At 59.1% G+C, this 23,284-nt stretch overlaps 1 protein-coding gene and 1 long non-coding RNA gene across 3 annotated transcripts in view; one reads left to right on the top strand and one right to left on the bottom strand.

Moving 5' to 3' along the window:
- LOC115635155 (solute carrier family 12 member 5-like) overlaps positions 1–23,284 on the top strand; it is a 137,933-nt gene that overhangs the window by 92,740 nt on the left and 21,909 nt on the right. For both annotated transcript variants that reach the window (XM_030533477.1, XM_030533478.1), the window contains exons 7-15: positions 237–478; positions 574–785; positions 7,416–7,583; positions 9,850–9,948; positions 11,708–11,765; positions 16,699–16,873; positions 21,885–22,003; positions 22,486–22,584; positions 23,132–23,251. In XM_030533477.1, coding sequence (XP_030389337.1) covers positions 237–478; positions 574–785; positions 7,416–7,583; positions 9,850–9,948; positions 11,708–11,765; positions 16,699–16,873; positions 21,885–22,003; positions 22,486–22,584; positions 23,132–23,251 — 1,292 coding nt within the window. The remainder of the gene's footprint in view (positions 1–236; positions 479–573; positions 786–7,415; positions 7,584–9,849; positions 9,949–11,707; positions 11,766–16,698; positions 16,874–21,884; positions 22,004–22,485; positions 22,585–23,131; positions 23,252–23,284) is intronic.
- LOC115635156 lies at positions 3,614–20,451 on the bottom strand. Its single transcript, XR_003996546.1, has 3 exons — positions 20,362–20,451; positions 19,770–19,776; positions 3,614–3,624 (listed from the first exon to the last, which is right to left on the bottom strand). It is a non-coding gene; the product is annotated as an uncharacterized LOC115635156 (long non-coding RNA).

The raw sequence follows: 23,284 nt of genomic DNA, 5'->3' as shown, positions 1-23,284 counted from the left end.
CACGGGGGATGGGGTGGGGGGCAGAACCACAAAACACAACACAATTTTTAAAAATCTCATGATTTTGGGTCTTGTGAGGTTTGTCGTGCTGAGCCTGGCACACCAGGGCTCCGATCCTGACAGTCCTGGGGCTTGGCTGTAATCACCCTGATCAATGGGGAGAATTGGGCCAGTGGAGCCGGGGGGTGGGGGCTGCTCTGGGCCAGGCGCTGATGCTGGCTGTGACTCTCTCCCAGGCCTATATCTTCCCCGCCATGGCCATTTTCAAGGGAGAGGATGCCAGCGAGGAGGCCGCGGCCATGCTCAACAATATGCGTGTCTACGGCACCTGTGTGCTCACCTGCATGGCCACGGTGGTGTTCGTCGGGGTCAAGTACGTCAACAAGTTTGCCTTGGTTTTCCTGGGCTGCGTCATCCTCTCCATCCTGGCTATCTACGCCGGGGTCATCAAGTCTGCCATCGACCCCCCCAGCTTCCCGTGAGTAGCAGCGCAGCACCCTCCTGCCTCCCCCGGGCTGCTGCAGGGCAGGAGATGGCTCTGGTCCATTCTCTGCTTGTGTCCTCTCCCGCCAGGATCTGTCTGCTGGGGAACAGGACGCTGTCGCGCCACGGCTTCGACATCTGTGCCAAGCTGGTGCTGGAAGGGAACGAGACAGTGGGCTCCAAGCTGTGGGAACTGTTCTGCACCTCCAAATTCCTCAACGCCACCTGTGACGAGTACTTCCTGAGGAACAACGTGACCGAAATCCAGGGCATCCCGGGTGCTGCCAGTGGGCTCATCAAAGGTATCAGCAGCCGTGCGGGGGAGGGAGGGTGGGCAGACCAAGGCTCACACCAGGGCAGATCTGGGCTTAGCGCTGTTTCAGGCCCTGCTCTGGCTCCCGAGTGACCTATTGCTTGGTTGCCCCAGAGCCTGGCTCAGCCTCTGGGAAGGAAAAGCCCAGAACTGGAGCAGCCGAGGGCTGTGGGTCAGGCCTGAGGGGCACCAGCAAAACTGTGTATGGGTCAGGAGAGGTGCTGGAGATCATGAGAAGTCTGTGCGTGTTAGAAACCAGCCCTGCCAACAGCTGAAAGGTGAGGAAAGCTCAGCTCCCACTCTCCAATTGCCTTGGAGCAGTGGGGCTGGGAGGGTGGCACTGTGCAGCAGCAGGACCTGCCCACCAAAGCAGAGCATGCTGACACGCAGGGCTGCTCAAGGCTGTGTCTCTTCCTGTCCATTCTCTGTGGAGATGTCAGCGGTGAGGAAGAACCTTGTCTGGGCTGTACCTGTCAAGGGAAGGTGCATCCCCCATAGCCATGGGGTGAACCAAGATTCAGTGCCTCTGGGGCTCACCCTTCAAGCCAGCCATAGTGCACCGGCTTCCCGCAGCCTTTCCAGGGCTGGAGCTGAATGAATTGGCGCTTTGTTTCCTCTTGGACCCGGGGAAGGCCTGATATCGATCTGAGGTTCAGAGCGAAGTAATTGCCCCCTTGGTGTTACTTATCTGCTGCTTTAATATGTAGATTAGCGAGCAGCCGCTGTTCTGTACCCAGGGCTCTGGAATGGGGCCAGAGACAGAGGCAGGTCTGGTGAAGTTTGTGGCAGGAGCCGTTTACAATCTGCTTTTCCTGGGTCACCGTGGTGGGTGCTGGCACTAGAGGAGGTTGTGGTGTTGCGGCCTGGTTCCAGATGCTCGCTGCTTTCCCTTTCTCCTGGCTTTCAGGAGATACATTGAGACTTACCCCATTTGGACACTGGAGTCCGAGGAAAATCCCTGCAGTCATGTCAGAATTGTGAAGGGCTGGAGGATTTTGTTCCCGCCGTCAGCCTGCACAGCAGCCATCCTCCTGCACCCGGCAGCGTGGCTGGAGTAAAATAGCTGGACAATAAGAACGACAGGAGTCTTTGAACAATCACTTCTGAGCCTGCTCAGTGTGGATCTGCTACTTGTAGCAAAGCCTCTGGCAGATCTGTCCCTTGCAGCAGCTTGGCAATCTCCGCGGTGCCCAGTGAGTAGCCAAGGGGCAGGGTGCTGGGCTGGTGCTGTTGGCTGCGTTGAAAACATGGCGCTTGTGTTTTGCCTGGGATTGGAGTCTGGTTTTGGTGGAAGGCAGCTGCAGCTTGGTTCTCAGGGGAGTGCTGCATTTTCCTTACAGCCCCGTGCTGAATGAGCCAGCCTTCCCCTGTAGCCCCCCCAGCTTCCAGTGCCCTCAACCCCAGAGTGCCCTTCAGGCTTCTCCCTGCCCCTGGGAGATGGAAGGGGCCCAGTGTGGGGCTCCCTTTGCAGGTCACCTGTAAAGCGCTTGGGCTTGTGACTCTCTCTCCCCAAGTTTGGGTATAGTCCTGACAGTCAGCGGGAGAGTCGCCCCTCTTGCTGCAGACCTTTCTGGGCTCAGCTCTGGGGGGTTCCTTGGGCTGGTATCTGGGAGACCAGCCCAGCCGGATGTCAGTCCAGAAGCAGCGCTCAGACTCGGGAGCTGGTCACAAGCCCTGGTACTGCCCATGCAGCTGTCACTCTCCTGTGCATGGCATCTGTCACGGACTCACAGATTGTGCCCCTCGTGGCCCTGTGCGATCCATGGGGGGTGCCCCTTTCAGTGTGACAGCCCTTCTCGGGGGTCCACTCTCTCTCCGGGTCAGGCCCCTCCACCTCCTGGAGCCGCACCTCTCTGAGCCTTAGCACGTCTGTCTCTCGCCACGGGCCCCCTCAGGGAGTCCATGCGCTCTGGGCCCCCCGAGCTTCCTCACCCCTGAAGGGGTAGATGCAACCCTGCTCTCTAGACCAGAGTGACTCTCAGCCAGCATAAAACAGGAGGGTTTATTGAGAGTTAAACCCAGCACAGGAAACTCTCAGGGCCTCAGGCCTGGCCTCCCTCAGCCCAGCATATCCCAGTCTCCCCTGCAGCCAGGGGGGCTCTGCCTGCTCCCCCTCTCCAACCCCAAGCCCCCCTGCTTCCCAGCTGGGCCTCCGATACCTCCGGCCCCAAGCCCCATTTCTGTCCATTGTCTTCTCTCCAGGGAAACAAGGTCGTAAACAGGAAGGCCTGGGTCTCCTCTCCTCTCAGCTCTCCTCTGGCCGGAACCGGCTGGTCAGGTCACCGGGTCCTCTCTCTGCAGCCCATTGTCCTCCCACTGGCCAGAACCGGCTGTGACTCCTGAGCTGGGTCTCCGGGTCACCAGGTCACCAGTCGCTGGGGTCTCCATCCTCCAGGCCCTCGGCTGGGGTCCTGAGTCCCTCTCCGGTCCTCTGCACCAACAAACTCCCTCTCCCCTCACCTTGTTAAACCAGTAACACCCAGGAACACTGAGTCCCACCCCCTCAGCATGCAAACCACTGGAAAACACAGAAACCCCAAGAACCCCCCCCACTTTGTCACAGCTTCTAACCTCGCTCTTCCCTGGGCCTTGTTGCACGTTTGCAGGGCCAGCTCCAGGCTTTTTGCTGCCCCAAGCGGTGAGGGGAGGAAAAAGAAAAAAAGCCGCGATTGGCGGTACTTTGGCAGCAGCTTCACCGCGCCACTTTCTGCTTCAGTGGCAATTCAGCGGCAGGTCCTTCCCTCTGAGAGGGACCGAGGGACCCACCGCCAAATTGCCGCTGAAGAGCCCGACGTGCCGCCCCTTCACCTTGGCTGCCCCAAGCCCTGCTTGCTGGGCTGGTGCCTGGGGCCGGCCCTGCACGTTTGACGCAGATCCCAGCTCGCCTGACTCCCTGTCGGTGGTTTCTTTCAGCTCAGTCACTGCGCTGCTGTTTATGCCCGAGGGCGGGCCAGGCTGCACGTTTCACGGCACTGCTTGGCTGTGTATCCTGGGAAGTATCATTGGAAGCGACTCTGCGCTGGGCAGGCGTGGGTGACTGCTGGGTGGGAGCGGCAGGCGTGGGTGGCAGAGTGGAGCCAGGGTAGCTCGGGCACCAGGCTCTGTCCTAGGAGCTGCAGGCTCTCCGCAGGAATTCAGGCATGGGAGACCAGGCGTGACTAACCTGCTTGGTGTTCTCAGGTCATTGCTGTCATGGCAGATAAGGGGCATTCAATGGCCCTCGTTTACTAGATGTTCAGAAAACACTTGAGGAGTGTCTGCAGCTCAGATTATTGGGTCAGGGACAGGCCCTGCCTAGTGGGCAGGACAGAAGGCTCACGAGTGGGCAGCACGCCCAGATTCCTGCACGGTGGGGTGTTTCGGGGACTGGGCAGTGGATGGCAAAGGCTGGCCAGTCCGGGGGAGTCTGGCTCTGCGACAGGCTGGAGCTGGACAGTCAGTGCTGGGGCTGCTGGCTGCAGGAGGGAGGAGGTGTGGTGGGGCTGCCAGGGCTGGGGACTCGGCAGGGCAGGCAGCGGAGTGGGTCCCGGGTCCTGAGACAAGGTTCAGGGAGCTGGGCTGGCTCGCCTTGAGTGCAGCCCTGGCTGAGGCTGACGCAGTGGGAGGTGTCGGACGATGATGGCTCGGTGGGGCTGGCAGTCTCCTCCCAGCAATGCAGGGTAGCAAACTGGAACGAGGAGCAGAGACAGTGGGTGAGGGAGGGCAAGCGACCAGAAGGAGGGGCTGAGAGAACCCCCAGTTGGGGCTAGGGCTGGATCAGCCTCTCCTGGAATCTGGATTTGGGATCCCTCCCTGGCCCCTCCATAGGGAATCCAGCAGGGGGATGCCTAGCCAGCCCCTGCAGCATCTTCCAAAGGGCCAGCGCATGGGCTGTGCAGGGCCTTCTCCCCTGGCCAAGGTGGCTCAAGGGCACCATGGTGCTGACCCACTGCATGCTCGGTCCTTCTAGAGTGGCAGCACGTGGCCCTGAGCTGGGTGTGGAGCGTCTCCCTGTGTTCCAGAGCTCAGCCCCAGCCTCTTGGCTTTGGGATCCACTGCCAGTGGCTGCTCTCCTGTGCGGGGACCCCGATGCCTCCATCGGGGCCTGGTTCCGGCCCCCCATCAGCTGTGTGTGTGGTGACGGGCTGGAGCTGCTGATCTCGGCTGGTGGCCCTGTCCTGGGTCCCTTGTCAGAGCGATGAGACCGCAGCAGAAGCCAGGGAGGGGGTGGCAAAGCCTCCTTGTGCCAGGCTCTGGGTACCCTGAATTGCCAGGGCTATGCTGAACAGGCCTGCTAAGAGAGGAGTCCCAAGGGGGAGGTGTCCCCAGGGTGCCATCGGGGGTGCTCCCCCAGGCAGGAGGTGCTGGGTGCAGGGAGAATGGGTCAGTAACGCATGGTGGACGGTCGAATTTGAACTCCTCCCAGGGGTCTAGATTACCTGCCAGGGATGGGAGCTGGGTGCCACTGCAGACAGCAATGGAGACCTCTGCTCAATGCGCAGCTGCAGGCAGAAGAGCTGCACCAGGACCGGGGTGGAGAATAACACGGGGAATGTTCCAGCACCTTTGCATCAATCGATGGTGCAGATCCTGTGGGCAGCGCTGGGCCCCCGTCGCACGCAGCCGGGGGGGTTAGGGAAGGGTGATGAGAACTAGACTGGAAAAACTGAGCCACAGCACAGGCACCGGGGAACAGCCAGTGAAACCAACAGGTAGGAAATTCAGAACTGATAAAGGAAATTCTTATTCACGCATTGTGTAATTAGCCTGTGGAACTCACTGCCACAGGAGGTCCCAGCGATCCCAAAGGGACTGGATGTGTATATGGAGATCATGAATGTCCAGAGTGATCACAGTTAATGCTGACAAAGCGGTTCACAGGTTAACTGATCTTTGACTATGAGGGTGTGTCCACACAGCAGTGGGGAGCGACTCTCCCAGCTGGGTAGACAGACTTGTGCTAGCAGAGCTTGCAGTAGTGTGCTAACAGTAGCCACGTGGCAACTCTGGCTAAGCAGCTGGGCCCAAGCCCACCTGCTCCCTGGGTCCTAGCTTGGCCATAACGTCTGCACCATTTATAAAAACAATGCAAAGTCCTTGTGGCACCTTAGGGAGTAACGCATTTATTTGGGCATAAGCTTTCGTGGGCTAGAACCCACTTCATCAGATGCATGAAGTGAAAAATACAGGAGCAGGTATAAATACATGAAAGGATGGGGGTTGCTTTACCAAGCGTGAGGTCAGTCTAACAAGATAAATCAATTAACGGCAGGATACGAAAGGAGGAAAAATAACTTTTGAAGTGGTATGAGAGTGGTCCGCTACAGACAGTTGATAAGAAGGTGTGAGTAACAGTAGGGAGAAATTAGTACTGGGGAAATTAAATTTAGGTTTTGTAATGACCCAACCACTCCCAGTCTTTATTCAGGCCTAATCTGATGGTGTCCAGTTTGCAAATTAATTCCAGTTCTGCAGTTTCTCATTTAAGTCTATTTTTGAAGTTTTTTTGTTGAAGAATTGCCACTTTTAGGTCTGTTATCGAGTGACCAGAGAGTTTGAAGTGTTCTCCTACTGCTTGTTGAATGTTATGATTCCTGATGTCAGATTTGTGTCCATTTCTTTTGCGTAGAGACTGTCCGGTTTGGCCAATGTACATGGCAGAGGGGCATTGCTGGCACATGATGGCATATATCACATTGGTAGATGTGCAGGTGAACGAGCCCCAGATGGTGTGGCTGATGTGGTTAGGTCCTAGGATGGTGTCCCTTGAATAGCTATGTGGACAGAGTTGACACTGCTCTAAGGTGCCACAAGTACTCCTGTTCTTTTTTTAGAGTTGGCACTGGGGTTTGTAGCAGGGTTTGGTTCCTGGGTTGGTGTTTTTGTTGTGCGCTGTGTGGTTGCTGGTGAGTATTTGCTGCAGGTTGGGGGGCTGTCTGTAAGGGAGAACTGGCCTGTCTCCCAAGGTCTGTGAGAGTGGGGGATCGTCCTTCAGGACAGCTTGTAGATCTGTGATGATGCGCTGGAGAGTTTTTAGTTGGAGGCTGTAGGTGACGGCTAGTGGCATCCTGTTACTTTCTTTGTTGGGCCTGTGCTGTAGTAGGTGTTTGTCTCTGTCTGAGGGATTGGAGCAAATGCAGTTGTATCTTAGAGCTTGGCTGTAGACAATGGATCGTGTGGTGTCTCCTGGATGGAAGCTGGAGGCATGTAGGTAATTATAGAGGCCAGTAGGTTTCTGGTATAGGGTGGTGTTTATGTGACCATCGCTTATTAGCCCAGTAGTGTCCAGGAAGTGGACCTCTTGTGTGGACTGGTGCAGGCTGAGGTTGATCTGGTCCCGGGCTGGGAGTTCGCTCCCAGCCGCATTGTAGGCACATCCTCAGGGGTCAGGCTGAGACCATCATGGGGGACCTACTGCAGGGTTCCCAGACGCCCCTCTGACATGTCTGATGGCCGTCAGGGCTGAGTCTGTGTGACACTGCCTGCGTTCCTGAGCGCAGGGATGAGGGAGTCTCCTGGGTTGTGTGCTGGGTGTCTGGGGATGCCTCACTGACTCTGCACCAGGAACTGGCATGGCAGAGCGCCCTGGAGCAGGGGCCTCTCCCGTGTGAACACCCAGCCCTCCCGGCTCTCCTTACAGAGAATCTCTGGAGCACATACCTGACCAAGGGTGTGATTGTGGAGAAGCAGGGGATGCCCTCGGTGGCCCTCGCAGATGCCGTTGTCGACATGGACCAGCCCTACGTTTTCAGCGACATGACCTCATACTTCACCCTGCTGGTGGGCATCTACTTCCCGTCCGTCACAGGTAGGAGCTGCAGCCGCTGGGTGCCGGGGCCATGCGCCCGAATGCACGTGTGGGTGTGAACGCCTCTGTGTGCGTGCATCTGTGAGTGCTGGGCCAGCACACGTGTGGTTGCGTGGGTCTTGTCACGGAGTCACCGGGCGATGCTCTGGACCTGCTCCCCACCAAGCCAGTCAGGACTTTGGGGAGCCTCCTCTCCCTTGGAGCAGACTTGTTCAGGGCAAGAAGCTCACACAGCTTCACCTCCTGGGTCTCTCCTTGGAGCATTCAGCATCCTCTGCCCCTCCGTGCGCTTCCCACAGCGAGTCCACCCCAGCAGGGTCCTGGGGAAGCCACCGGGTTCTGCACCCCCACTTTGCAGTCAGACGTGACTCTCAGCCAGCCAGTAACACAGAGGTTTATTTGATGACAGGAACAGGGTCTAAAACAGAGCTTGTAGATACAGCAAACTGGACCCCTCGGCTGGGTCCATTCTGGGGGGCAGTGAGCCAGACCCCCAGGTCTGCCCTCCACCCTTGACCCCAGCCAGCTCCAGACTAACAACCCCTCCCAGCCCCTCCTCTCTCCTCAGCCCCTTTCCGGGGCCAGGAGGTCACCTGATCCCTTTGTCTCCAACACCTTCAGCTGGCACCTTTGCAGGGGAGGGGCCCAGGCCATCAGTTGCTAGGAGACAGAGTGTCAGGCATTTAGGTGCACTGGCCCTTGGCTCTGCCAGATACTTAAGAACTGCCATGGGGACACTGAGGCACCAACACAGTATTCAGAGAAAACATTAAGAACGTTCCCAGTTCGTCACAGGTGTGCCATGTGCACCTCTGTGTACATGCATCGGTGAGTGCTGGGCCAACACACGGGTGGGTTTGTGGGTGTGCCATGTGCACCTCTGTGTGCATGCATCTGTCTGTTCCAGCTGGTGTGTGGGTGTGCCGTGCCACACCTCTGTGTGCATGCGTCTGTCTGTGCCGGCATATATGTGGAGTGTGCATGTGCTCCCATGTATATGTACGCACCCGCTGGCTGCACATGCATGTGTGCATGCAAGGGGCTCTGTCATGTCTGGCTGGCTGCACAGCTCTCTGATTTCTGCTGTCAGCAGCTGCACCCTGTGGCTGTCCCTCTGATTTCTGCTTCCCGTGCGGAGCGTGACTGCATGGGGGTGCAGGGGAGGATCAAAGAGCCCCTCCTCCCCTAGCCAGCCCCCAGCCCCACAGTCAGGCTGGCAGCATGTCTCACCTCTATGTCGATGTCACCACTGCTCAGCTATTTCTGGCTTCCCTCCTGTGGGCGGAAGTAACTGAGCAAAGCAGACCCTGCACCACCCCTCAGGAGCAGCCTGGTCTGGGGCAAAGGCAGTGCCAAGCCAGCCCGTAGTACAAGGATGTGTCTGGGAGCAGCATGACCCTCACCCGCTCCTGCTGCTCCACGGTCCGTGAGCTGGACCCCATAGCCAGCGGTGTTTGGACCAGGAGGGTTGAACTGAAACCCCAGGTCCAGGCCCAGCTGTGTGATGTCAGGGGAATCCCAGGGCAGGAAAGCCCCACTCTGCCGCATCGCCCCGGCACGCTGCTCACTCACCAGCCCTTCATGATTTTTACGTGGACTTGTGTCCGATGAATAATTTAGGCCATGCTACAAGTGGCAGCTTTTCCTGAGGCACCTCTTTGTCTGGCTGTGCTGCAGGCACCTGAGACTTGCCCGTGGTCGGCTCCACTCGGACTCCTAGCCCTGCCTGGCCCTCGCTTCCCCACGGCAGTGAGAATCCAGGCAGCTCTGGCTGATAGCCACCAGTGACTAGCCCTGCCCTCTTCCACGTTGCCCATGGCATGGCTGCCTCACAACCCCCTGCCCACCTGTCTGCGCCTGGCAGGACAGCCCCTCACTCGCTCGCCTCTAGTTGGCCTTCCCAGATTGAGCTAATCAAGGGTGGAGGAGAGAAACCACATCAGCACCTCTGGAGCCTGATTCTGCGGGTGGAGAGCTGGGTGTGAAACCAGCTGGGAAGGGGGTGGGGAGAGGGGAGATCAGCAATATCCGTGCAACCAGGCCTGCTCCCCTCTGCCAGCCCCCGCGAGGCAGGGCCTGCTCAGCTCCCCCAGGCCACGTACCATGTGTGCCGGGCCTTACCTGCCAGCTGCTGCTCTCTGAGCCAGACTGGAGCCCAGCGCCCTGGGGAAGGGACCTGCGCTCGGTGGCCTTGCTCAGGGCTCTGCACTCCCATGTGCCCCTCCATGGCATGGTGCCCCATAGCACCTTCCCTTGTCTTCCCTAGGTATAATGGCCGGCTCCAACCGATCAGGAGACCTGCGCGATGCTCAGAAATCCATCCCCACAGGGACCATCCTGGCCATTGCCACAACGTCTGCTGTCTGTATCCTTGGCAGAGGGTCCAGGGCAAGAACAAGGTGGCAGGGACAGGGTCTTGTCTGCGTCTGAACCAGCCCCCGTGTGGGTCAGAGCAGTGACGGTGGGTGCTGGGTGCCGGGCGCTCTCGTGTCCCCACAGCCCCTGTGCAAGTCTGAGTGGCCAGGGTGGGTGCTAGGTGCCGGGCGCTGTTGTCTCCCTGCAGTCTCTGTGTGGGTCAGAGAAGTGATGGTGGGTGCTGGGTGCCGGGTGCTCTCGTGTCCCCACGGCCCCTGTGTGGGTCTGAGTGGCCAGGGTGGGTGCTGGGTGCCGGGCACTCTCCTGTCCCCACAGCCCCTGTGTGGGTCAGAGCAGTGATAGTGGATGCTGGGTGCCGGGCCCCATGACCCCTGTGCAGGTCGGAGCGGCCAGGGTGGGTGCCAGGCTCTCTTGGTTCCCCAAGGCCCATGTGCAGGTCGGAGCGGCCAGGGTGGGTGCTGGGCACTCTCCTGTCTCCACAGCCCCTGTGCGGGTTGGAGCAGCCAGGGTGGGTGCCAGGCGCTCTCGGTTCCCCAAGGCCCCTGTGCAGGTCGGAGCGGCCAGGGTGGGTGCCGGGCGCTCTCAGTTCCCCACGGCCCCTATGTGGGTCAGAGTGGCCAGCGCGGGTGCCTGGCTCTCTTGTGTCCCCATGGCCCCTGTGCGGGTCAGAGCAGTGAGGGTGGATGCTGGGTGCTGGGCGCTCTCGTGTCCCCACGGCCCCTGTGCGGGTTGGAGTGGCCAGGATAGGTGTTGGGTGCCGGGCGCTCTCGTGTCCCCACGGCCCCTGTGTGGGTCGGAGCAGTGAGGGTGGATGCTGGGTGCTGGGCGCTCTCGTGTCCCCACGGCCCCTGTGCGGGTTGGAGTGGCCAGGATAGGTGTTGGGTGCCGGGCGCTCTCGTGTCCCCACGGCCCCTGTGCGGGTTGGAGTGGCCAGGATAGGTGTTGGGTGCCGGGCGCTCTCGTGTCCCCACGGCCCCTGTGCGGGTTGGAGTGGCCAGGATAGGTGTTGGGTGCCGGGCGCTCTCGTATCCCCACAGCCCCTGTGTGGGTCGGAGCAGTGAGGGTGCATGCTGGGTACTGGGCACTCTTGGGTCCCCACGGCCCCTATGTGGGTTGGAGCGGCCAGGACGGGTGCTGGGTGCCAGGCACTCTTGTGTCCCCACAGCCCCTGTGCGGGTCGGAGCAGTGAGGGTGCATGCTGGGTACTGGGCACTCTTGGGTCCCCACGGCCCCTGTGCGGGTTGGAGCGGCCAGGACTGGTGCTGGGTGCCAGGCACTCTTGTGTCCCCATGGCTCCTGTGTGGGTCGGAGCAGCCAGGGTGGGTGCCAGCGCTCTCGTGTCCCCACAACCCCTTTGCGGGTCGGAGCAATGAGGGTGGATGCTGGGTGCTCTCAGGTCCCCATGGCCCCTGTGTGGGTCGGAGCGGGCAGGACGGGTGCTGAGTGCTCTCGTGTCCCCCAGGCTCCATCAGAGGGGAGTTTCTGCAGCAGGGGCCGTGTCCTCAGAGCTTTCCCCACGCTCCTGTTCTCTGCCATGGAGACCAGCCATGCTCCCCTGGGCCCCAGGGAGCTCCACGGCCCTGGACAAGACTCTGCTCCATGGGGTGCCAGACCTGCCATCTGCTCCTCTCTTCTCAGCCCTGTGGCCGTGGGTCCCCTACTCCTTGTGGCTGCGCTTGGCGGTCCCCAGGCACAGGAGGTGGCGGGGGGGGGGGGCTGCAGCTTGGTCTTTCCTTCACCACCTGCAGATATCAGCTCCGTGATTCTCTTCGGTGCCTGTATCGAGGGGGTCGTCCTCCGTGACAAGTGAGTGCTGCTGCCCGACAGTGGGGTGTTGGGGGGCGACAGGGCTGTGCATGCAGAATGGCTGGGGGGAGGGAAGGTGGGCTTGGAGGGAGGGGAACAGGCTAGGGGCTGGCTGGGGGCGGTGGTTGGATGGAGGGTGGCTGGGTGGATGGACGGTGGCAGTTTGGATTGAAGGGATGGGTGGGGCTGGCTGAGTGGACGGTGGCTGGGGGGAGGGAGGGTGTGTTTGGGGGGTGTCATGGTATAATTCCCCACTCTGAACCTTAGCGTCCAAAAGATGGGTACCAGCATGAATTCCTCTAAGCTCAATTACCAGCTTGGTACTTGTAGCGCTGCCACCAACCAGGAATTCCAGTGCTTGGTACACATGGTCCCCTCAAAACCTTTCCCAGGGACCCCAAGACCCAGACCCTCTGGATCTAAACACAGGGAAAGTAAACCCTTTCCCTCATCGTTGCCTCTCCCAGGCTTCCCCTCCCTGGGTGACCCTGGAAGATCACTGTGATTCAAACTCCTTGAATCTTAAACAGAGAGGAAAATTCACCTTCCCTGCTCCTTCTCTCTCCCCCTCCCAGACTGTCCCTGAGAGAGAAAGTAATCCTGGCACAGAGAGAAAATTAACCTTTCTCTCCCCCTTCCCTCCTTTCTCCCCACCAATTCCCTGGTGGATCCAGACCCCGTCCCCTGGGGTCTCACACTAGAATAAAAAAACAATCAGGTTCTTAAACAAGAAAAGCTTTTAATTAAAGAAAGAAAAAACAGTAAAAATTATCTTTGTAAATTTAAGATGGAATATGTTACAGGGTCTGTCAGCTATAGACACTGGGAACACCCTCCCAGCCTAAGGATACAAGTACAAATTAAAATCCTCCCAGCCAAATACACATTTGCAAATAAAGAAAACAACCATAAGCCTAACTCGCCTTATCTACCCAGTACTCACTATTCTGAGCACATAAGAGCCTGTATCAGAGAGATTGGAGAGAAACCTGGTTGCACGTCCGGTCACTCTCAGAACCCAGAGAGAACAACAACTAACAGCACACACACAAACTTCCCTCCCTCAAGATTTGAAAGTCTCCTGTCCCCTGATTGCTCCTCTGGTCAGCTGACAGCCAGGCTCACTGAACTTGTTAACCCTTTACAGGCAAAAGAGATATGAAGTACTTCTGTGCTAATAACTCTTACTGATCTGTTTGTGACAGGGGGGGTGTGTGGAGGGGAACAGGATGGGGGCTGGCTGGGGGCGGTGGTTGTATGGAGGGCGTGCTTGGTGTTACCAGATTTGCCCGTTATTTTGGGATATGCTCATTTACTCGGGTTACTTTTCTTGGGTGTGTGTGTGTGTCTGTAATTCTGTCAATGTGTTACTTGTGTGTTCACATGGAGCTCACTGGAGCTACCCTGCAGGACCTGGGTTCCCCAGGGCTGGGCTTCCTCCAGGCCCAGAACACACCCACCCATTAACAGAGTCGGGTCAATCAGCGCTGTCAAGCTGACCCCTTCTATGTCTCTGACTCCCTGGGCTGGATGGAGCAGCACTTCCAAGCTGCCCCCCCTTATCTGCCCCTGGGCTCCATGGACTGGGTCAAGCAGCACTTCCAAGCTGTTACTCTTCTGTGTCCCAGATTCAGCACCTCCCTGTCCCCACTCTCACATCACAAGGTACTGGCAGGAACCTACTTGACGAGCAAACCCCACAGGATTCTGGGCGCTGCGGGGATCTTTAGCTTAGGTAGAAGAAGCGTTGCTGTAGAGTGAATGGGGGGAGCTAAAAACACAAAACAGGAAAGTTCAGCAAGAGAGAGAGAAGCAACTAGCTTAACCATACAAGTTATTTATTGAATACTGGTGATAACTGCACAAGGACGCTAAACCAACCCAATCTACATTATTAAAGGTTAATACCTAAGGTAGAAAGGAAAACAGAGAGAGAGAAAGAGGGGGATCTCACCACTCCCTGAAGCTTGAACTGGTTGGGGTCCCCACATGATGGTGGTAGCTCAGGGTCCTGAGGGCAGGAGACAGGCAGAGTACCCAGCACGATCAGTCAGGGGAAGATGGAGTTCCAGTGGAACTGATGCAGAGTTTGGATCTAAGCATCAGAACCCCGACTGGAGGGTGAGTGGGGATTTCGGTAGAGAAAATACAATGGTCCAAGGGAGAACACTAGATATGTTTATAGGTAAGGTGATGACTCAAGGGTTTCTTTAGACTAGACTATAGGAGCTGATCACTCTTGGCTATGGGTGGTGTTTTCTTCCAGGGAGCTCACAATGCAACTAGGCTGCTTCAGTATTTTGGGTACCAATCAAGGATTCCTTACTAGAATTGTTCTGATAACTGCTGAGCTGGGTGTAGGCAGGCGTAGGTTTACTAGCATCAGGAGCAGAGATTCCCATGATGCAGTGCGTCCCTGCTTTTTCTGCTCCCAGAGTTCAGTGCGGTTCTCGGTTCTCCATTCTGTATGCCAATGGAGATGTCTCCCTGTCCCATCTCTCATGCAGATGAGGCTAGGGGAGTTGTCTCTGCTCTCCATTCTGTATGCTAATGGAGATGTCTTAATCTTGTCACCCTTGTCAGGAGGGGTCTAGGTGTCTCTCCCACCGACCTTCACTGCTCTCTGCAAGTCTTTTTTTCTGATAGGTTTTGGTTTAAGCAGAGGCTGGTGGGGGTGTCTTTCATGAGTCAGACAGGCTTGCTACTGCGCTCTGGTTCCCCAAGAACACAGAGCTGACTGGTATCATTGGATAGAGGGTGACTGGGTGGAGGGGGGGTGGGTTTGGGTGGAGGTGGAGGGGAACAGGTTGGGGGGTGACCGAGTGAAGGGCAGCTGGGTGGAGGGGGCAGTTTGGATTGAAGGGGTGGGTAAGGGGTGATGGGATGGGTGGAGGGGAGCAGATAGATGGTGGAGTAGTAGGGGGGTGGAAGGAGGAGGGAGTGGTGGGTTTGGATGGAGGGGAGCAGGTGAGGGCTGGCTGGGGAATTGTGGCTGTGGGGAGGGGCAATCGAACCCCCTTGGACAGTGGCCCCGATGCTCCCAGAGGCTAAACCTGGAGCTAGGCATTGTGGGGGGTTCCTGTGTCCATCCTGTCCCATCCCCCTGTCCCCCCCCCTCCCCTGGGCTGATTCTGCCATGTCTCTGCTCTGGTTTTTCCCGCTAATCCTGCTGCTGCAGAGGGCTGTTCGCCGGGAGCTGCCGTGCAGCCTGAATTTGTGTATCTAGGGCAGCGCTGCCTGTCGTGCTGCGGTGACGCTTCTGGGTCGCCGACACAAACATGATCCAAATGATGTGCAGCCTGGCTTGGCTTCCCTCTGTCAGAGAAAGCAGAGCCCCTCTCTGCCCTATAGGGAGGTCTGGGTCCCAGGGGGAATGGCCTTGGGCCATGCCCTCCCAGCTCCTGCTGCAGCCTCAGTTTCCCCACCAGGAGATGAGGCTGGGAAGCCAAGCTTGCTGAGATCTGCAGCACTGTGAGGCTTCTGGGGCTGGGGGCTGTTACTAGAGTGTCTGCTGCCCCCCCTCCCTCACGGCAGCTTTGCTCTCTCTTCTCCCTGCCATCTGCTCGCTCCATGGCTCCCTGGGACCCGCCAGCCCAGGCTGCTCGGGTTAAAGCTCAGGGCTCGACAATGAACCCGTCCAAACATGACTGGTCAAGCCATGGAGAAGCTCTTAGAACAGAGCAGGGACAGAAAGGTTTCTGGTCTCCACTGGCTCAGCCTTAGGGGTTGTCTGCATGTGAAATGCTCCAGCTGCACAGCTGAGCCGCTGCAGCGCAGCTGCTGCCTCCACTGAGGGGAGGGGTCTTCCATGGCCCCGAAAGGCCGGAGCTAGGTCGCCGGAGGGATTCTCCCAGTGACCTGGTGCTGTCTGCACTGGGGTCAGGCCACTTAGCTACGCTGCTCAGGGTGAGAGGTTTTCACATGGAGCTGGGTGGAGGGAACTGTCTAGTGTGGAGCAACCCCTAGGTACTTTCACCTTCAGCAGAACCCAAGTTACTTAATGGAGTTATTTTAACTCAGAAAAATGCGATGAACTAAAGATCTAAAGCCAGGACCAATCCTTGGTGGTGCCGCGTTGCCTTTCTGAGCTAGCTGAGCTTAGCCTTGAAATGGGAATGTGTCGATAGCGAATGTTACTCCTGGCTGAACTGTTACAAAAGGAAAATGAATTAACCAGAAACAAACCAAACACATAATGGCTATCAAAGCCAAATCCCCATGCACGGGTGCTAGGCAGGCAACTGCTGGGCAGCTCTTGGCACTGCTCAATGGCTGTGCAAAGTGGGCGGCTTCTCCCTCTGTGCTGGGGAGCAGGGTTAGTGACCGGACTCCCTTCCGGGGCCATTGTTGTATGCTTGGCTCCTCACTGCAAGCTGTCAGTCTGCGGGGCGGGCATGGGCGTAGCTTGAGTTCTCTGGGGGGCGGGGGGGGGATGAGTTCCACGTCTGTCCGAGGCTTGCACTTTGAGGGGGGCAATCCCCCCCAACTATGCTCATGGGGCAGGGACATTTAACTTGCTTTGTAAACCCCCTGGGGGAAGGCCCTGATCCACAGACAAAGGTGAACATTCCCACATGCAGTGTTTTCCAGGAAGGCCCAGGCAAGGCAGCTGCTCAACTCTCATGGGTGCCCCCTTCTCCCAACAGGCGGCGGGAGCTGGGAGCCAGGTGGGTGCTCAGGACACTGACGTGAGCTAGCTCGGGATGGCACCGTGATGCATGCCGAGAGGAAGGGCACTGCTGCAGCAGGGCATTCTTGCAGGAGTACTTTAGGATATTTGACCATGGTGATAACTGGTCAGGTGACTGACTCGCCAAGCCAATTACAGCTGGTCATGCTGGACTATCCCTGCTGCTTTCTGAGGGGCAGCCCTAGGGCTGGAGGTCAGAGCATGGCAGCCGGCCCTGCCCCAGTAATGCTTGGTGCCTTGCAGGTTTGGCGAGGCTGTCAATGGGAACCTGGTGGTTGGAACCCTCGCCTGGCCGTCTCCATGGGTGATTGTCATCGGATCCTTCTTCTCCACGTGTGGGGCAGGTCTGCAGAGCCTCACAGGAGCCCCCCGCCTCCTCCAGGCTATCTCCCGGGACGGGATCGTCCCCTTCCTGAGGGTAAGTGACCTGCTGCACTGCAGCTAACGCCGGCTCTGTTCCATGGGCATTCCCTAAGGAGCCCGGGATGGGGCTGGCACATGCCCTTCTCACCTGGGGCTGACCTGCTGCAGGCTGCCAGCAGTGACCACCTCCACTGCCATGCCCATCGCCAGAGAGCATCCTGCCCTGTCTCCAGGTCTCTCCCTATGGCCCTTTGTCCTCCAAGCAGAGGCTTCCTCTGCCTGGATGGAGATGGGGTGTTGGATGCCCAGGATCGGTGCTACGCTCCCAGCCGTGGAACAGTCTGTAGGACAGATCCCGTCAGTGCCAGGCCCCCCAGCCACCCGGGATTTTCCTTTTCCTGCCCCGGGCAGGCCGTGCAGCCCCCCCCCACCTCCTTAGACAGGACCTCCAGGGCTCCCGCCCTCCTGCTTGGCACTGTGAGCTCCACTCAGCCAGTCCCACTGAACCAGCCCCTGGCAGAGACTCGTGCGCCCTGCCGGGGTGAACACACCTTGCCCAGCCTTCCAGTGACACTCGCACGGCGCTGGCACAACAGGCGGGTTTGTTCGTCCCCCGGACACGGCACAGGGAGGCCGTAGGGTGGCCCAGAGAGAGGGAGGCTGAAGCACCGACTGTTCTGGGGAGCCCCAAGGCCAGGCACGCTGCAGAGACCTCCGTGTTCAGGCTCTGGGTCTCTGTCGGAGCTGCTGGGTCATTTCCCAGGTGAGAGCCCCGACTCCTTCCGGCAGCCGACGCTGAGCCCCTCCTCGCTTCATCCTTGTCCTGGGTTCTCGAGCTGGGGTCTGCCCATCTCCCCTGCTGAGAGGTGGGAACCCGTCTCCCTCTGGGCCTCCCCAGTGCTGCTGAGAGGTGGGAACCCGTCTCCCTCTGGGCCTGTGAGCCCTCCCCCCCGGCCCTGCGGGGCCCCGGTGCTGCTGGGAGGTGGGAACCCGTCTCCCTCTGGGCCTGTGAGCCCCCTCCCCCCCCGGCCCTGCGGGGCCCCAGTGCTGCTGAGAGGTGGGAACCCATCTCCCTCTGGGCCTGTGAGCCCCCCCCTCCCCCGGCCCTGCGGGGCCCCGGTGCTGCGGGGAGGTGGGAATCCATCTCCCTCTGGGCCTGTGAGCCCCCTCCCCCCCCCGGCCCTGCGGGGCCCCGGTGCTGCTGGGAGGTGGGAACCCGTCTCCCTCTGGGCCTGTGAGCCCCCCCCCCCGGCCCTGCGGGACCCCGGTGCTGCTGAGAGGTGGGAACCCGTCTCCCTCTGGGCCGGTGAGCCCCCTCCCCCCCCCGGCCCTGCGGGGCCCCCGTGCTGCTGGGAGGTGGGAACCCGTCTCCCTCTGGCCCGAGGGCCCTAGGTGGCCTTGTCCTGGTGATTCGGTTTGCCATTATCTTCTCAGATTCTGCATTAATATGGGATCGGCCTCATCCAGTCCTTTTTAATGACTCATTCAGGCTCAGACAGCTAGACATCATTCATACCTATGTCTCTTAGCCTGCCCTGAGAGCAACAGTCTTTCCTCTACCCCGGTAACAACACAGGAGAAACTGAGGCACACACAGCATTCATAAAAATAAGACAGAAAATTCCCACTTTGTCCTACTGGGGCCTTGCCAGCTGCACAGGGAACTGGCAGGTTCTTGGCTCCCACAGGAGCAAAGTCACCTTCATCTTGTCTGAATCCCTCCTGAGGGGCTGAGCTCAGATGTGCCTCCCGTGGCGTAGGCCGGGTGTCTGCAGGGAGGCCGGGCTGCTGACACGGTTTGTGACAAAGGAAGTGCTGCTCCAAGGCCGGATCCCTGAGTGAGCCCCCGGCCCACTCTCTGGCGATCCAGTGTGCCCAGCCGAGCAGCAGCCAGCATGGTCTGGCAGCTTCTGCGCAGCATATCTGTGTCCCAGCTTGCACCATGGCCCATTTGCATGAGACTTTAGTGAAGCAGGCCCGGTCCTGTGTGCGAGAGCTGCCTGGCAGCTGGGGATTGGGCCTGCTTGCAGGGCAGCTCCTGCCTCCCAGCTGCCCTGTCCTGAGTGAGGTGTGTCCTGGGACGAGGTGCTGGGATTTGGCCCTGGATTGGATCTTGCTGGAACTGGCATTGACGTAACAGCCTGGAAGGGAGATTGGTGATGGGGCAACCCACCCAGCTCCCAATCCACATGGCAAGGCCACTCCAGCACTGGCAGCTCACCTGATGGGTCCCCAGGCGTTTGGGCAAGGAGCTAAGCTCCTGGACTGGAACAGCCAGAAGGGAGGACCAGGCTACCAGCTGCTCCAGGCTTGGGGGGTGAGCTGGCCTCAGGCTGCTGGGTGTGTGACGGGGAATGGTGGGTGGGAGGAAGCCGGGGCAGGAGAGCGGAGCAGGTGCCGGGGTGGGCGATCACTCTGTCTGCATCCCAGGCTCTGTCCATTGGCACCTGACGTTTCCCTGGCCAGGCAGAACCAGAGCTACTGATCTCTGCGGCTGAGGGACAGTCTGGCTCCTGCCTTGCTCCCTGTGCCTGCTCCTGGCCGGGAGAGCTGGGGTGGGAGGCCCGGCAGTTGGGAGTCGCAGAGCTCTGGCAGGTTTGGAGAGGCAGGAGAGGAGCGTGCTGGGGAAGGCCAGCCTGTGCCCAGCGCACCGCCGTGTGCTGGTTAATATTTCATCTGCTCGCTGAAGATGTGTTCCCAGAACCTCATCTCTCCAAATCCAAACCGACAGCTCCCCACAGGGAAGAACAGGCTAATTTTAAACTCGCTCCTTTGCCCTGCCAGCCATATTCTGAGCATTCACTTGAGGAACCCCCCTCTACTGCTAATGCGAGCAGACGTGTCCTCCAGCTCCCTGCACACAGGGCTCTGCCTCCCCGGGACCCCTCCTCTCAGACACGGCCCCCACAGCCTGAGGCTGCTCGGGGGATTCCCCGGGAGGCAGGGACAACCTGGTGCCTCCTTGGGGGGCCTGCTCCTGTGGCTGGACAGGGAGCTGCCCTGGTTGCGACCCACCCGTTTTCAGTGTGCTGAGTGGAGCCGTCTGCACTCAGGTCTCTTCCACCCCTGCTCCCTGTCAACAGGGCTCTTTGGGCAGCTCAGGCAACAAGCTTCCCTGGGGAACGGAGAGCAGCACCGGCCATATGGCCTGGTCTGTCCCCAGCAGGAGCCCAGCAGCGCTGCCAATCGACGGGCGTTGGAACCGTGTGGTGCTGGGAAGTGTGTGGTGCCAGCCCTCATTGCCCCATGGCCCCCAGGCTGTGCCTCAGCCCCCGTCGCACCATGGCCCCCAGGCTCTGCCTCAGCCCCTGTCGCCTCATGGCCCCCCGACCCCCAGGCTCTGTCTCAGCCCCCATTACCCCATGGCTCCCAGGCCCCCAGGCTCTGCCTCAGCCTCCATTGCCCCATGGCCCGCTGGCTTCCAGGCTCTGCCTCAGCCCCTGTCACCCCATGGCCCCCCGACCCCCAGGCTCTGCCTCAGCCCCTGTCACCCCATGGCCCCCCGACCCGCAGGCTCTGCCTCAGCCCCCATTACCCCATGACCCCTGTGACGATGCGGTCCTCGCAGAACCCAACTGAGAGTGCCAGTCCAGGACCAATTGCTCAAACAGGGCAGTCACAGCCCCAGGCTGGGGTTTTTCCACCTCTTTAGGCAAACCAAACCAGCCAGACAAAAAGGACTTCGGTTTCACCCCACTGGCTAACCACAAGTCAGACAAGCAATTTCCTTAGACACTCCAGTCTCCCCGTATCACCACCAGTGCCACCCGTCCTGGGATGAATGGTTATGAAAACCAACACCCCAGTAAAAGAAAAAGGTTCTCTCGATCCCAAAGGACCAAGCCCCAGACCCAGGTCAATATACACATTAGATCTTACCCACAAATCACGCTGTTGCCAATCCTTTAGAATCTAAAATCTAAAGGTTTATTCATAAAGGGAAAAAGGTAGAGATGAGAGCTAGAATTGGTTAAATGGAATCAATTCCATACAGTAATGGCAGAGTTCTTAGTTCAGGCTTGTAGCAGTGATAGAATAAACTGCAGGTTTAAATCAAGTCTCTGGAGAACATCCCCAGCTGGGATGGGTCATTCAGTCCTTTGTGTAGAGCTTCAGCTTGTAGCAAAGTCCCTCCAGAGGTAGGAAGCAGGATTGAAGACCAGATGGAGATGAGGCATCAGCCTTATATAGGCACTTCCAGGTGTGAGAACACTTCTTTGTTCTTACTGTGGAAAATTACAGCAAAATAGAGTTTGGAGTCCCATGGGCAAGTCCCTGCACACTTTGCTGAGTTACAAGGCGTATCTGCCTCCTCTCAATGGGTCGATTGTGTAGCTGATGGTCCTTAATGGGCCATCAAGCAGGCTAAGCAGAGCTGACACCAACTTGTCTGGGATCTCTCCCAGTAACACAGCACAAGTTTGAAATATAGACAGTATACAGCCAATACTTATAACTTCAACTACAAAATGATACAGACATACAGACAGCATAATCATAACCAGCAACTCATAACTTGGTCTTAGACACCTTATATGACCCCCTTTACATAGGATTTGATGCCACTAGAGGACCATGGTTGCAAACCATGTTCTATATGGTCCCAGTTTATATCAATAACGTCACAGCCTCCTGCCCCCAGGCTCTGCCTCAGCCCTGCGCTGTCAGCTCCCACCCGTGCCAGTGCCTGTGGCTCCTCAGCAGGGACTCTGCTTTGCTCTATACTTGTGAGGCCCCTGGCGCCCAGAAAGAGCCACATCCCTGTGAACACGTGTCCTGCAGGGGTGGGCCTGTGCCAGCCTGTGCGTCTTGTGCCATCCCCGGAGCTGAGTGCAGCGTCCCTGTGGCAGCCCCAGGGCTGACTTCCCGGTGCCCAGGTGGGGCAGCCTGGCTCTGTCCTGGGGGAGCTGGGGAGTTCTGTCTCCTTGGCTGTGCAGCTGTGCCAGCTGTTAGGAGTGCCTACCCTATGCCAGGGCCTCCCAGTGAGTGTTAGATGGGAAATGGGCAGTGTCACCCCCCCTCCCCCCCAGGCACCCTAATGCTCATCTCTCTCGCTCTCTGCCCAGGTCTTCGGCCACGGCAAAGCCAACGGGGAGCCCACCTGGGCGCTGCTCCTCACCGCCTGCATCTGTGAGATCGGAATCCTCATCGCCTCCCTGGACGAGGTCGCCCCCATCCTCTCCATGTAGGCAGCGTGCTCTGCTGCACCCCCCACCCCGAGACTGGGCCAGCCAGGACACTCCCCCCACTGCGGCCCCCTGCCCAGCTGATCTGCAGCCTGCGGCCAGTGCCGTCGAGATGCCCGTATCTGCATGGCACTGCCTGGGCTTGCCCAGGCCCTCGCTGAAGGAGAGCTCCCCTGGGGGTGCCAGGGAGATGTGCCCGCTCCCTGCCCTGGCAAGAGCACCACTAGCTGGCAGGAGAGGACAGTCCCACGTGGGATGCGGCCCTTGTCTCTTGGCCAGTATCAGGGCCCCACGGCACCGTTCTGCCAGCTGCTGTTTCCTCCAGAGATCCTGGCAGCAGCTGGGATCCCTGAGGGCCCTCGGGGACAGCCAGTGTGTGGGCATGGTACCTCCTCATGCCCATCCCTGGGGTTCCTGGTGCAAGGCTGCCACTGGCTCTGGGGTGAAAGGCTAAGGCACGGTCTCCCTTTCTCGCCTGCAGGTTTTTCCTGATGTGCTACATGTTTGTCAACTTGGCGTGCGCGGTGCAGACACTGCTGAGGACACCCAACTGGCGGCCCCGGTTCCGATATTACCACTGGTGGGTATTGGCCTGCAGGAGGATCCTGTCCCAGGGCTCTGCCCTTCCTGACGGGTGCTGCTGCCGCCCTGGTATGCACTGGGATGGGCCCTGCTGCTTCATGCAGGGGAGCGGGAGCCGTGAGTTCAGGATGCTTCTCTCACTGGCCCCCTGGGCAATGTGGAACAGGCCTGGCCTCTCGGAGCCTCAGTTTCCCCATGTGTGCAGTGGGGAGGTTGGTTCCCAGGGGCTGGATTGCCTGAACAGTGGGGAATGGCAGGCAGCTACTGCCCCCCTGGCGCTGCGCCGATGGAGGCCAGGAGGAGCAATGCTAGCTGAGGCCGGTCTCGCCTGGGCCGGCTCTGGCTGCTGTGGGGCCTGATTGGGTGGGGCTAGCGGGACCTGCGCTTCGCTCAGGCAGCCTCCCTCCTGGCAGGCCAGGGCTGGCATGGGGGCTGTGGGGCCACGGAGTGCCTCAGAGGCAGGTGGGGGAGGTGCCAGGGCAGGGCTTCGCGTGCTGGAAGGCTGGTGCTGTGGGGCTGGGCTGAGAGCTCCCTCTGCCACCCAGGACACTCTCCTTTCTGGGCATGAGCCTCTGCCTGGCCCTGATGTTCATCTGCTCCTGGTACTACGCGCTCGTGGCCATGCTAATCGCCGGCCTCATCTACAAGTACATCGAATACAGGGGGTGAGTGGGGCGTGCGGGGCGGGGGAGCTGCTC

Source organism: Gopherus evgoodei, chromosome 14, assembly GCF_007399415.2.
Source record: "Gopherus evgoodei ecotype Sinaloan lineage chromosome 14, rGopEvg1_v1.p, whole genome shotgun sequence".
NCBI lineage: Eukaryota > Metazoa > Chordata > Testudines > Testudinidae > Gopherus > Gopherus evgoodei.
Note: the sequence above shows the minus strand (reverse complement) of the source record. Positions and strands in the feature narration are given on the sequence as shown.